General features: G+C 40.2%; 1 protein-coding gene across 2 annotated transcripts in view; it reads right to left on the reverse strand.

The window, feature by feature from the left end:
- Positions 1-13,504, reverse strand: part of LIMK1 (LIM domain kinase 1) — a gene marked incomplete at its 5' end in the record, with an annotated part of 55,189 nt that overhangs the window by 23,879 nt on the left and 17,806 nt on the right. For both annotated transcript variants that reach the window (XM_081312492.1, XM_081312493.1), the window contains one exon: positions 5,902-6,040. In XM_081312492.1, the coding sequence (XP_081168618.1) occupies positions 5,902-6,040 (139 nt within the window). The remainder of the gene's footprint in view (positions 1-5,901; positions 6,041-13,504) is intronic.

A 13,504-nucleotide genomic window follows, 5' to 3' on the forward strand; every position in this document is an offset into this window, starting at 1 on the left:
CAAGACCTCTAGAGACTCCTGGTGGTTTATAGAATAAAAATACAAAAAAATCAAATAAAATCTGCCTTGTGCCACCAAATTCCAGCATTCTCCTCCTCCTCCTTCAAACTTTTTAAAGTGTTCAGCCTTTTGGAAAATGGTCGGGGAAAATACCAAACAAACCTCGGGAGGAAAAGTGTTGTGAAGCATATGCTAAGCAGCAGTGAGTTCTTCCTCCTTTCTTTCCTCTTGCTTCTTTTTGGGAGTGAGAGTTTTAGCAACCCTTTTTAGGCTGAATGAATCAGAGGAGTCAGTTCTGTTTGGTGTTTGTGGTGCTTCAGATACTCTGGTGCCAAACCATGAAGATGTTTTAGCTTACAATCAGCAGTTTGAATTGTTGTTGGAAGCCAATGCAGAATTCCCAGTACCATTGGGCTCTGGTAAAAGCTCTGATGCTGGGAAAGGTAGAAGGAAAGAGAAGAAGAGGGCAACCAGCCGCACGGTGGCTAGACCCAGTTATGGCACTGACAGTGCACCATTGGAAGATCTGAAGGGCTACATTAGGGACAGATTGTTATGGAGAAAATCTATGTGGTCGCTAAGAGTCAACACCAACTTAATGGCACATAAGCAATCAATAAGCCAAATTAATGTGATGATGGCGTCAGCCATCACTCCTGATGTACCAGTTCTAAGTCAAGATTATCCATACTCCAGGTTCCTTCCTCAACGCTCAGAGCTTTTGTTTGATTAGAATTCTACCTGAAGTCACCTTCTCTGCAAGAGTCCCTTGCACTTGCATAATTGTCCATTTACTGCCTCATGCTATCAGCAGCTGTTTCACTCCTGGGTAAGTCACTGCATCTCCAAGCTTTCTTGGGTAATAGCTCTGCACTCCATGATGGAGCAACAGCTCCGCTATCTTCCAGACTGCCCTTTTCTTCTCTAATTTTTCTTTATAGAAGTCTCAAGACATCCATAAGACCAAGCTCTTAAACTGCATTGGACTTATTGCCTCCTTCCTCTCCAACTTGGGCTTCTCTGATTCTAGCTTCCCAACTCATAGATCTTCAGATACAATAGTGAGGCATTTGGGGAAGGTAGCACTATTTCAGCATTGCTGAGTTGAATCGAAGAATATCTCTCTCTCTCTCTCTCTCTCTCTCTCTCTCTCTCTCTCTCTCTCTCTCTCTCTCTCTCTCTCTCTCTCTCTCTCTCTCTCTCTCTCTGTGTGTGTGTGTGTGTGTGTGTGTGTGTGTGTGTGTGTGTGTGAATTGAATAGCTGCTATACATTGAATCCAACTAACAGCATTACAGACACGTGTAATTTTTAACCTTTTCAGCTTTTGGCAACCCAGACAGCTGTGCCTGGTGAAAACTAAGTAGGCTCTTTAGGTATCTCCAGATAAGAATAAGATGGAATAAGATCCATACTGTATTTAAAATTACTATTGTACTTTCCATATTGAATTTCCTCAGAATTTACTTCTCATTCCCTCATTATCCACAGACAAAATTACTACCATGCCGTAATTCATTCTCCCATGTTTAAATCTATATCCATATGCTCCAAATGCTAAATGCCACGGTTGGGTTCACAATTAATGTCAACTTGTTGATTTCCTTCTCTGCCTTTTCTAAAAGGCTTTCTGTCAGTTTCTCCATATTTTCCATTAGTTCATTCCACAGCTGCTGTTTTCTGTGTTACTCAAAAACATTCAATCTCTTCCTCATTTCTGCAGACACCTCTGACCATAGGACACTCACATAATATGCTCATTCTGGGGTTGACCAATAGTGAAGTTTCCCTTTTAGGTTGCTGGTTTCCCAGAAGTCTCATGATGATCTCTTTAAACATTTAAAGATAAGTGCTTCCTTTTACCACAGAAACACTTCTTTATTGTACAACCCTCTTTAGGTTCTATCTAAATTTCTTAAATTTCTGTTATATTCTCATAACCTTATAGCAGACCTCTGAAGGATAGAGTGGATGCTCACATTGAACAAAAAAGCTCTGGCACCAATTTAAGGGGTTTTGTTTGTTTTCTTGTCAAGTAGTTACTTCCCTTTTGGGGATTCCTTTGAAACATAAATCAACAATTATGTCAAGCACTGGCCACAATTATATGATTTTTGCATGGCCAGAAATGCTAAAAATAAATATACACACATATTTTTTAAATGGCCAAATTCTCATCTCTTGCCAATTTGACCTTCTGCTGGGATTTCAGCCATTTAAATTTATTATTTTAAAATGTTATCCTAATAACTACCACTACTATTCTTATTTGTATTATGGCCATTTTTAATTAGATGCCCTTTAAAAATATGTGTGTGTATTTTTTCGTAGACCTACACACACACACACACACATATACAGTACACACACTATCTATCTATCTATCTATCTATCTATCTATCTATCTATCTATCTATCTATCTATCTATCTATCTATCTATCTATCTCAAAAAAAATAAAGGGAACACAAGATAAGACATCCTACTCTTAAATACAGTACATTGTGTTGTTTAAGTGTTCCCTTTATTTTTTGATATATATATATATAAAGTGTTTGTTAAGTATTTAGAATACCTTGCTAGGCCCCAAACACAGGACAAATCTTATTTCCTGTTTCAGCCTAACCCAAGGCCATCCACAGGCAGTAGTCACAGCACTGACAGCTCATATTTATCTCAGAAGGGTATGGCTGACTGATGAGAACAAATAAGTTTGAAATGATCATATCAGTTTCCCTTTAATTCTTTGTTAGCAATCCAAAAAAAATTATATATATATAATATATATATATATAATTATATATATATAATATCTGTCCAGTGCGCTCCCACAGAGAGGGCCTCCTCAGGGTGCCTCCGATCAAAGAATGCCGATTGGTGGCCCCCAGGGGGAGAGCGTTCTCTGTGGGCGCGCCAGACCTATGGAACCGCTTGCCGGTTGAGCTCCGGATGGCCCCCGACCTTCGCTCCTTCCGGCGCGATCTAAAAACGTATCTATTTGAGCAATCTGACCTGGTCTGATGGGTTAGGGTTGGGGTTTTAATACATCTTAATTATTGTTTTAACCTTGGGCATTTATTTAATCGCTTTTAACTTTTGTATCCTGTTTTGTATTTATTGCCCTGTGCACCGCCCTGAGTCCTTCAGGAGAAGGGCGGTATAAAAATATAATAAATAAATAAATAAATAAAATACACACACACACACATATACATACATACATACATACATACATACATACATATATATATATATATATATATATAATTTAAATTCCATTTATATCCCGCCCTTCTCCGAAGACTCAGGGCGGCTTACAAGCTTAGCAGTAGCCTTCATTCTATGTATATGCCTGCTTATTAGGGCTTTCACACACCCCCAAGCGGCATTATTACAAAGTCAGCTTAATTGCCCCCAACAATCTGGGTCCTCATTTTACCTACCTCGGAAGGATGGAAGGCTGAGTCAACCTTGAGCCTGGTGGGATGCGAACCTGCACTAATTGCAGGCAGCTGGTGTTACTTAAGGAGGCATTAGCCCACTGCTCCACCAAGGCTCTTTTCTTTATATATATATAAAATTTCTGACCATGCAAAAATCACATGATTATGGCCACTGCTTGATTATGCTATTTATGATCACCATCATTATTTTAGAGCTCAGCCAGTTGTTATGATGCTTATGTGTGCTAGCAAGATCCAATTTAAACTGTTCAGTTAAGATTTCAATTTTCTGCTTTTTCTGTATTACAGGTATGAGCTAGAATGTTGCTTTAACTTAGAAAAAAAAGCTATGTGTATATTTGTGCATTTTGCTGAAAAATTAGGTCACTGGAGTACATATTTATTTATTTATTTGATTTATTTTATTACGTTATAAATAACTCGGCAGTGAAGATACCTACTATTTCTTTCCCTTCCTATTTTCTTCACAACGATAAACATGTAAAGTGAGTTGGGCCCGAGAGAGTGATTAGCCCAAAGTCACTTAGCCAATTTTTCCTGCCTAAGGCAGGACTCAAACTCATCATCCCCTGGTTTCTAGGCCACCACACAAACTAGCTCTTCCCAGAAAAAGACAGTCGAGTGGACTTTGCATTTATAATAGCTGGGTTTGGACTCTGGTGCTGCCTTTCCTATATTACTCTTATAAAAATGAATATTTTCCAAAGCAACTGTTGTTTCCTTTGGATATGCCAACCTGTCCATGAAGGTAATGCTTTGTGAGCTGGTTTGGCAATTAAACTTGAGTGTAATTAGCAATACAAATACCATTTTGTAGTAAGAGTTAAGTAATAAATGCACAATAAGAAATGAAAGACAACCAAGAAACTATAGTGAAAATATGTGGAAAGAGTGCCTTGATCTTATTAAAAACAATGAGAATAAAGCTTGATTAAAAGCAGCAATGCTAGCTGGTGCTGCAACTTGCTGTTGGGGAACAGGGCTTAATGCTCTCCTCTGTGCCATTTTCCAAGATTCTCACCTGCAAAGATGCTATAGGCTCTGAAGAGGGGGGAAAAGGGCATATCTTGTTCACCATCATCTTCCACCTACATGACTTAGATGGCTATGATGTTGGTGCCAAGGATAGTCTACTTTCCCTTCCAATTCATGTCTCTTTTTTCCACTGCTGTATTTAAGTAACCAAATACCAAATAAAAGGATTTAAGGAGATTGTGGCTCAGTGGGTTAGGACGCTGAGTTTGTCAATCAGATGGTCAGCAGTTTGGCGGGTCAAATCCCGAGTGCCGCATAACAGAGTGAGCGCCTGTTACTCGTCCCAGCTTCTGCCAACCTAGCAGTTTGAAAGCACGTAATAATGCAAGTAGAAAAATAGGGACCACTACGGTGGGAAGGTAACAGAGTTCCGTGCACCTTTGGCGTCTAGTCATGCCGGCCACATGATCACGGAGACATCCTCGGACAAGCGCTGGCTCTTCGGCTTTCAAACGGAGATGAGCACCGGCCCCTAGAGTCGGAAACAACTAGCATGCATATGCGGGGGAACCTTTACCTTTACCTTTATGCTCAGGCGGTAGCCTACCATACATTTTTTTTGACTTACTCTTGATTCAAGCTGAGGTTGACACCCCCCCTCTGAAAATACTGGTTGCTCCACATCTGTTCTTCTTCCTCCTCCTCCTCCTCCTCCTCCTCCTCCTCCTCCTCCTCCTCCTCCTCCTCCGTTAAGTCCTCTTCACTCTTTTTTCCCATTTCCCAAAAGAAGAGCTGAAAACCAGTGGAAGGACCTTTAGATTGAAGGCGGACCTGTCCCTACCCCCTTTGCAATGGCCCCACAGTATTTCTGAAGTAGCAGCATCCAGCCCCCCCCAAAAAAAGTTTATGATTTGGTTACATGCAGTTCTGAATCCAGTTCCAAAGGAGCATTTCTTGCCCACTATTTCCACATCAGCCAGAGGAAAAATACGCCTAACAGCCCTAGAAATCGGAGATGCACAATCACTTCATCACAATGTACAATCTCTTAACAATCCATAGCCCTTTAAAGATGACCTCTGAATTGTCTGACAAAAGGACATTATTAAATACAGGAAACAATAACCACTGGAATTGTATTTCATGAAATCAGTGTTACATTTTCCATTTAAATTAAATAATTTAAACTAGGGCCATGGCCCTAGCTCAGGGGTAGGCAACCTCGGCTCTTTTATGACTCATAGACTTCAACTCCCAGAATTTCTGAGTCAGTTGACTCAGAAATTCTGGGAGTTGAAGTCCATGAGTCATAAAAGAGCCGAGGTTGCGCTGCTTCTTTTTTCTGTCCCACTTGCTTTTTGGATTGTGATCACTTGCACTGTTGCCCCCTGCCCCCCAAAAAACTTATGTATGGTAAACCAAGTTACGTCATCCAGTAATGCTCTCCGTGGATGTCCTCTCTTACCATGACAAGCCCTTTGGTGATCTGCTCCGAACAGCCATGGCATAGTTCCCCAAAGTGGGTCCAGTAATCCTTTTTGCAGTAAAGGCGACCATCCTTCTCGTAGTACTGATGGGAAAGCAAAGCCCCACATTCGCAGCACCTGCAGGGACAATAAGAAAATAGGTCTTCAGCCTCAGGACTTTTAATGGAGACCTACTGTATGCAAAGCTTCCAAAACCAGAGCTTGAAGGAGGCATAACGCGACAGGTTCAGATGGGTTGTGTTTGCCCAGCATGCTTATTTTAGACTGCTACTAATTTAGTCAGACCAAATTATTCTTAGATTTGGCAGCACATGCTTGTTAGGATAAGAGCCACCAATTTGGAAAAAAGAGAAACCTTGTTTAGTTCCTCTGGCACTGCCTTGTTCCTGTGCAACCCAGCATCTGAAGTCCTTGTGTTGTCTTACTTCAGTGGCCATTTCTATATTGCTTATACAGGGATCAATGAGTGCATCTTGGATTATTTAGCCAATTATTGCTTAGGAGGGTTGTTCTACGGCTGCCAAGCCTTAGCACTAAGATTTTTTAAAAAACTGGAATATCCTTTTTCCCCACCACTATCTATTTCTACAATACTGTGCTTCCTTGGAAGACCAGTGGGCAGTGCAGGAAGACTAGTCTAGAAGTGTGACCCCAGAAATGCGTGATATATCGTGTGCGATATATTGTGTGAACCCAGATATCTATTTCTGGGTTCACACAATATATCCTGACTAGGGGAAGCTGCTTTGGCTAAGGATTTTTTCCAGAATACATTGGAACAAGAATGGTCTCCCAGATCTTAACAGTTTTGGGGTTCAACCAACAAGCTGGTCTTGAAATGACCCAGTAAATGACATTTACTTTGTCAATGTAGTCCCAAATGCAATATTTTATGTCATATCATAATATCCTCTGCAGGCTAAGGGGGACCAAATTTAAATGGCTAAACCATTTGACCATACTTCCCTGGGTGAGGGGCAGTGTGAATTTAGCCATTATGAGATGATTAAGCCCAATCTTTCCTTTTGTGAATTGCTATAGTTCTGTTTTCTTGGACTTTTTAATAATCCAGCTGGGACACCCTGAGGACTGCATACTGATACAATCCTGATCAAATTAAGAAGTATGGTAACTCTACACATAGGAGGCCCTGGTACAATGAAGGTATTTATCTAGGATGGAGATATTTTCTTGGTTGACTTTTCCTTTCAGCTCAGTGAAGGTATCCATGCCAAAAAAGAAAGAAGGAACTTTATTCTTCTCTGAATCCTTTTCTGAAAATGACCTCTCAGTGCCCCCATGAAGCAGAGGATATGACGGCAGAGTTGAGACTGACAATAGAAAATATTTCTTCACTCATTACTATAATTAATTCATGGCCACAAATTACAGGGAGGGACTCTAGATGTCTTAATATGGGATTTGGAGAAGTTAATGGAGATCAACCCAACATAAGTTCTTGTGGACTAAAGGAACCTCAATTTCTACAAAATAAATATATAAAGACTGGGAGTGTTCAGAAGTAACCTCTATTTCCATTCTTTTGCTGAGTATTTTATATGGTAGGGCCCAGACAGGCATAGCTGCTGGGAATTTCCCCTGAAGAGAAGAGAAATGACACAGAAGATTCACTTCCTATTTAGATCTGGCAGGTTGCAAAATCACTATTTTTTTCTTTTCATATCATGTGATGCACTGTAAGAATCCCAATAAGACCAAAGCAGTTGTGGGCAATTCCATTTCTGCCACACTTCTCTGTGCATTAATGATTCACCTGTGGAGATGGTTACAAGCATCAAATTCCTGGGTGTGCAGTTAACAAGAAGGCTGGCTTGGTCGCTCAACAGTGAGACACTGGTGAAGCGGGCACATAACACTTGCATTTTCTGCGTCGCATGAGAAAAGCACATTTTCCTTCCCCTGTCCTGACCACTTTCTACAGAGGGACGATTGAGAGCATCCTGTCATACAGCATCACAGTCTGGTTTAGAAGCATCACTACTTCAGACAGGAAGGCAGTGCAGTGTGTGGTGAGGATGGCTGAAAAGATCATTGGCAGTGCCCTCCCTTCCATCCAGGACATAGCACAGAAGCATTGCTTGAGCAGGGTCCGCAAGATTGTCTGGGTCACTACACATACTCTTCACAACCTGTTTTCCTTGTTACCTTCTGGGAGGAGGCTCCGTGGTATCCAAAGCAGAACATCCAGATTCAGTCACAGCTTTGTTCAATACAGTATTAACCTTGTGAACTCTAAAGCTTCCTCCTTCCGTTATGTATTCAAGATGGACAGTGATTAATATTTATATGTTACTTATATGTAAGGGTGTAGGTCTATACATATGTTGTATATAGTATGTTTAAATATGTGTTATGTATGTGTACACTTTGAGACGAAGCAACTAAATTTCATTTTTAATGTGTGCCATTGTGCCCACAGGAAAAAATGACAATAAAGTTAATCTAATCTAATCTAATCTAATCTAATCTAATCTAATCTAATCTAATCTAATCTAATCTAATCTAATCTAATCTAAGATGCTCTGTATACTGAGGTAAGATTAAGGTTACAACCAGAAACTCTTCCAAAAATGCAAAAGAGACCATCTTCTCCATCCGTTGAACCACTGCACCCATTTATAAAACTCCCAGGAATATTTGGGCCCGAAAATGGCAAAGTGGTTCATGGGCACCAAACTACCCAGGGAATATATGCTGGTCTATGACCATAATATTGTTTTGTTTTGCTTTACCTGAGATAACCTGGGACGTATTGCAGTCTTTAGACTCCCCCTCCATTATTTTTTGTAAACCATCTGAAATCCCAAGGTGGTTTTTCAAAAGGCAACTGGACTTTCTTCATTTTTCTTTGAAGACCTTTCGCTTCTCATCTAAGAAGCCTCTTCAGTTCGGACTGAAGAAACTTCTTCAATGGGAAGTGAAATGTCTGAAACCAGCTGGAATCTTGTAGGACTACTAAAACTTGAAGAGGTTCAGTGTACTTGTGTGATATATTACATTTCAACCAAAAATCCAAAATATTTCAATATTCTCTCATAGGACTGTTGAAGTTCTCAGAGATTTATGATCTAGCTTTTGGCAATACACAAATACAGAACCTATGACACAAAAAGACATATACATGCATATGTGCACATGAATGAATCTATTACTAAGGTGTAAAACCATATGAGTTCTGGGAAATCCACTTTGCCAAATTTTATAGAAGCCATGTAGCTTTCTGAAGATTATTAGTACCACAGTATCTGAGGGATTGTCAGTCATTTCTCCAAAACTGCTGTTCTTGATTAAAATAGAAGAGAATGTAGAAAATCCCAACCCTGGTTAAGTAGCTTGGATTCCTGCTGAATCATAGCAATAGCAATAGCGTTTAGATTTATATACCAATTCATACTGCTTTACAGCAAGCAGTCAGAAGAATAGCAATAGTACTTAGACTTATATACAGCTTCACAGTGCTTTACAGCCCTCTCTAAGCAGTTTACAGAGTGAGCATATTGCCCCCAACAATCTGGGTCCTCATTTTACCGACCTCAGAAGGATGGAAGGCTAAGTCAACCTTGACTCATTTGGGGAACAATCCCCAAGGATGCTGATTCTTGTGTAGGAGTTAGCAGTACTGCTCTCAATAGACATTCCTTGAACAGTAGCACAACCTCAAGATAAGGACAGTTATCATAGTGACCAAATAGCATTTTGACATCTTGGTTGAGAAGCAAGCTAGGATTTGTCAGTGTCGGCTGCCTTGTGACTTGCTACCCTTTCCAGCAATGAGGGACGCGTTAGTTGTGAGGTAGCTCTTGCCATGTGCACATTCCCTTGCAGTCTTATCTTAGCTTCTGTGGTCGTTTTGTGTATTTTTGTGTGTTTTTTCTTCATCAGTACGTGTAAAGTGAAGCTTTTTATTTTATTTAACCTAGGTATTTATTAATTTTTAGGTTTATTTCTCATGTAAAGTTATGACATACAATCCTATTTTTTTACACCTTGCCTTAAAAATGTGCATTGTCTTTGGTTTGGAAATGCATTAAATTTATTTACATTATTCCTTATGGCCAAACTGTTTGGTACTCATGGGTTTTGATACACTTTATGCCTCTCGGAACCAATTAACGACGATTATCCAGGTACCACTGTACTTGCTTCTGAATTTCCAGTGAAAAATTCTCTGCTCATTTGAAGGCATCCCCCCTACCCCCCTTGGCTTTATTTTTTCCCCCAGCCCTTGACTTTATGCTTAATTTGGAAATGAAACTGGAAATAAGAGGAAACGTCTCAAATATCTTTCATATTGCTGTTCTCAGCTCTGTCTCCTTTGTCCTTGAATTCTCTGTTTAAGCTCTGGAATCAAATGACAAACTCGAATCTCTCTCTTCTCCCCCACCCACAATATTTCCTGCTTCCAGCAGTTCCCAAAAAACCAAGAGAATAGATCTGGGGCCTCATCAGTCTGCTTAATGTGGTTTGTTTCATTTTGGCTCAGCATGCTGTAGGAATCCAGTGACTGTGGCTTGCAAAGAGGCACACATCTTTTTTATCTTTGAAAGCCTGTCTTTTATTAAAAATAATTTTAAACCTTAACAGAAGTCACAGTAGTAGCCAATGGTGACATTTCCGGAAGGGGTGGCAATGGTATTTCATTCTGCCCCCAACCCCCCGCAAAAAAGTTTGAGAGGTGAATAAAATAGGTACATTATGGCTTCAATTTGATTTAGCCTCCCCTGAAAAGTATGCAGTTGCATTATGATTTACTCACTGAATTTTGATGACAGTGCCTAGGAGTTTCTATGTGTGGATTCACCCAACTTATTTATTGACTCATTTAGAGTAAACTGAAGCCTAAATGAACCAAATGCCTGGATTTGTCCAACACAATAAGCTACAAAAAGAATTTAAAAGGTTAACATTAACCAAGCCAAACCATCTTGTATGAATGCATCTGCTGGGATTACATTTGAATTGGTTAAGTGTATTATATGGATCCTGCCAATTGGGGTGGCGCTGGTGAAGTGATTAAGGTACTGGACTTGGAATGGGGAAATCCAGCTCCTGGGCCACCCTCAGCCACAGAAGCTCACACTCTGAACTTGGGCCAATCACTCTCTGCCCAACCCACCTCACAGGGTTGCTGTTACTACTACTACTACTACTACTACTACTACTACTAATAATAATAATAATAATAATAATAATAATAATAGAGTTGGAAGGGCTCTTGGAGGTCTTATAGCCCAACTCCCTGCTCAAGCAGGAAAGCCTATACCTATACTATTTCAGACAAATGGTTGTTCAGTCCCTTCTTAAAAACTTTGTTCTGGGGCAAAATAGGAAGGAAAAATAGGAAGGAAAAATGTGCTGCTTTGAGTTCCTGAATGAAAAAGCTAAGTCAGAGTGTGGAGCACCTGGTGTGGTCAGGTGTGGTGGGGGCGGGTGTCTGGGGTTAAGGGTGGGGGTTACCTGGGAGACTTACCTTGTTGAGAGCAGCATGCTGGAGAGGGGGAAGGCGGACTAACGCACACAGAGATGCAAAAGAAACTGAAGGGGAGGGGAACCGCTTATGTAGCTGTATGGGCGGATGTTGGTTTGTGGTGTGGGGGTGGAGCTTTTGTGTCTGCTGGCTATTTATATGTGTTGGGAGCAATGTGCTGCCAACGCTGACTTTGTTTCCCTTTGGAGCTGAATAAAACGACCTTTGGTTTGTCCCCCGTTCTTGCTGGCTGTTGTGTGCTTCTACCCGCGTATGTGGTCTTGACAGTATGTTTATGACGAGAAAAAGGCTTTCGTCTTTCATGATCTGGTTTTGCATGTTAGCCTAAAAATCACACAAGAAGATTTGGCCTTGGAAGTACAGAAAGCTCACTCCTGGTTTATGGATTCACACAACATAATGACTAAGTCACTGTGGCTTATTCAATAAAACAAAATAACATTTGTAAGTGATAAACTCTCCCAAGGTCAAGGGGCTACTCATCTGAAGAACATTTTTCTTCCTTTCAGCAGAAGGTTTGCAGCAGTGGTGGGAGTGGGGTGTTGATATTCTCTTTTAATGCACATTACAATGCAGCTTAAAAAGGGGTGAGGTTTCAATCACAGTCATCAACTTTTCTAACACTACCCACCCCTCATGTATCTAACAGTTTAGCTTTGAGGCCAAATGGGATTACTTTATAAACAGGTTTTCCTTAGCTAGGCAAACCACCCATGAATGTGGTTATAGGAACAGCTACACAATTTCCCCAAAGGTGTGCCCAACACAAGGCATCCATCCTCAAGACTGGGTTCAAGAAGCAGTGTTCCAATATTTAAGGGGCTGCCACAAAGAAGAAGGCAGAACAAAAAGTGATGGATGGAAACTAATTAAGGAGAGAATCAACCTAGAAATAAGGAGAAATTTCCTGACAGCGAGAACAATTAATCAGCAGAACGGCTTGCCTTCAGAAGTTGTGGGTGCTCCATTACTGGAGGTTTTTAAGAAGTGATTGGACAACCACTTGTCTGAAATTTCTTTGGCCCAGCATTTCAGATCAAATATTTCCCATGCAATCCCTATTTAAATAGGAGCTGTTGCCATCTGGACTTGTAGTCTTAATGGTGGAGACTCCCCTTCATTAGACAAAGGGACCTTCTAGGAATCTACGATGTTTCAAAGGATTAAACCTGTTTCCCTCTAAGTTGGCCCTTTAAGAAGATGTTTAGAGGCTGATGCCAGAAAGATTGGCTTTTATTTTATTGTTATATTAGCATTATACAGTTCAAAGCTACAACGGCACTGAAAAAGTGACCTATGACTGTTTATCATACTTATGACCACTGTAGCATCACATGATCAAAATTTGGACACTTGGCAACTGACTCATATTTATTACAGTCGCAGTGTTTCAAGGTCATGTGAACCTTGCAACCTTCCAACAAAGTTGCAACCTTCTTGCAACCTTCCAACAAAGTCAATGGGGGAAATAAGATTCATTTAACAATCGTGTTACTAACTTAACAACTGCAGTGATTCACTTAACGACTTTTGCAAGAAATGTCATAAAAGGGGGCAAAACGCACATAAGAGATTTCTCACTTAGCAACATAAAATTGGGGCTCAATTGTGGCTGTAAGGAGGATTACCTGTATATTGGGTTTTTATGTTTTACATTTGTATATCATTTTTACCATTTGGCATTGTACACATTTGTATACCACCTCTTGGAATTGAAGTAGTTGATAAATCTTAGAAGTAAATAAATAAAAAAGAAAGTCTCACGTACTTGTTATGCACATTCCCTTTATCTACTAATAGTAATTTTTGTTTCAGTAAATATGTTGATAAAGGTTTCTCTTCTGACCAGGTTTCTAGCCTGGTGCCTTAACTACTAGACCAAACCAGCTCACATATTTCTCTAGACGTTTGTGGAACATAGAAGAATGTAAGTGTGGGGATGAAAAAAATAGGCCTTCCATTGGCTTCCCACTTCCATTTTCATTTTTATTTTTAGAAAAAAATGGGGCCAACATTCAATCTTTCAAAGATCCTAGAGCACCGAGGAACTACCAGAGGACTGGAAAAGAGCT

This window comes from Vipera berus (genome assembly GCF_964194415.1).
Source record: "Vipera berus genome assembly, chromosome: 1".
NCBI lineage: Eukaryota > Metazoa > Chordata > Lepidosauria > Squamata > Viperidae > Vipera > Vipera berus.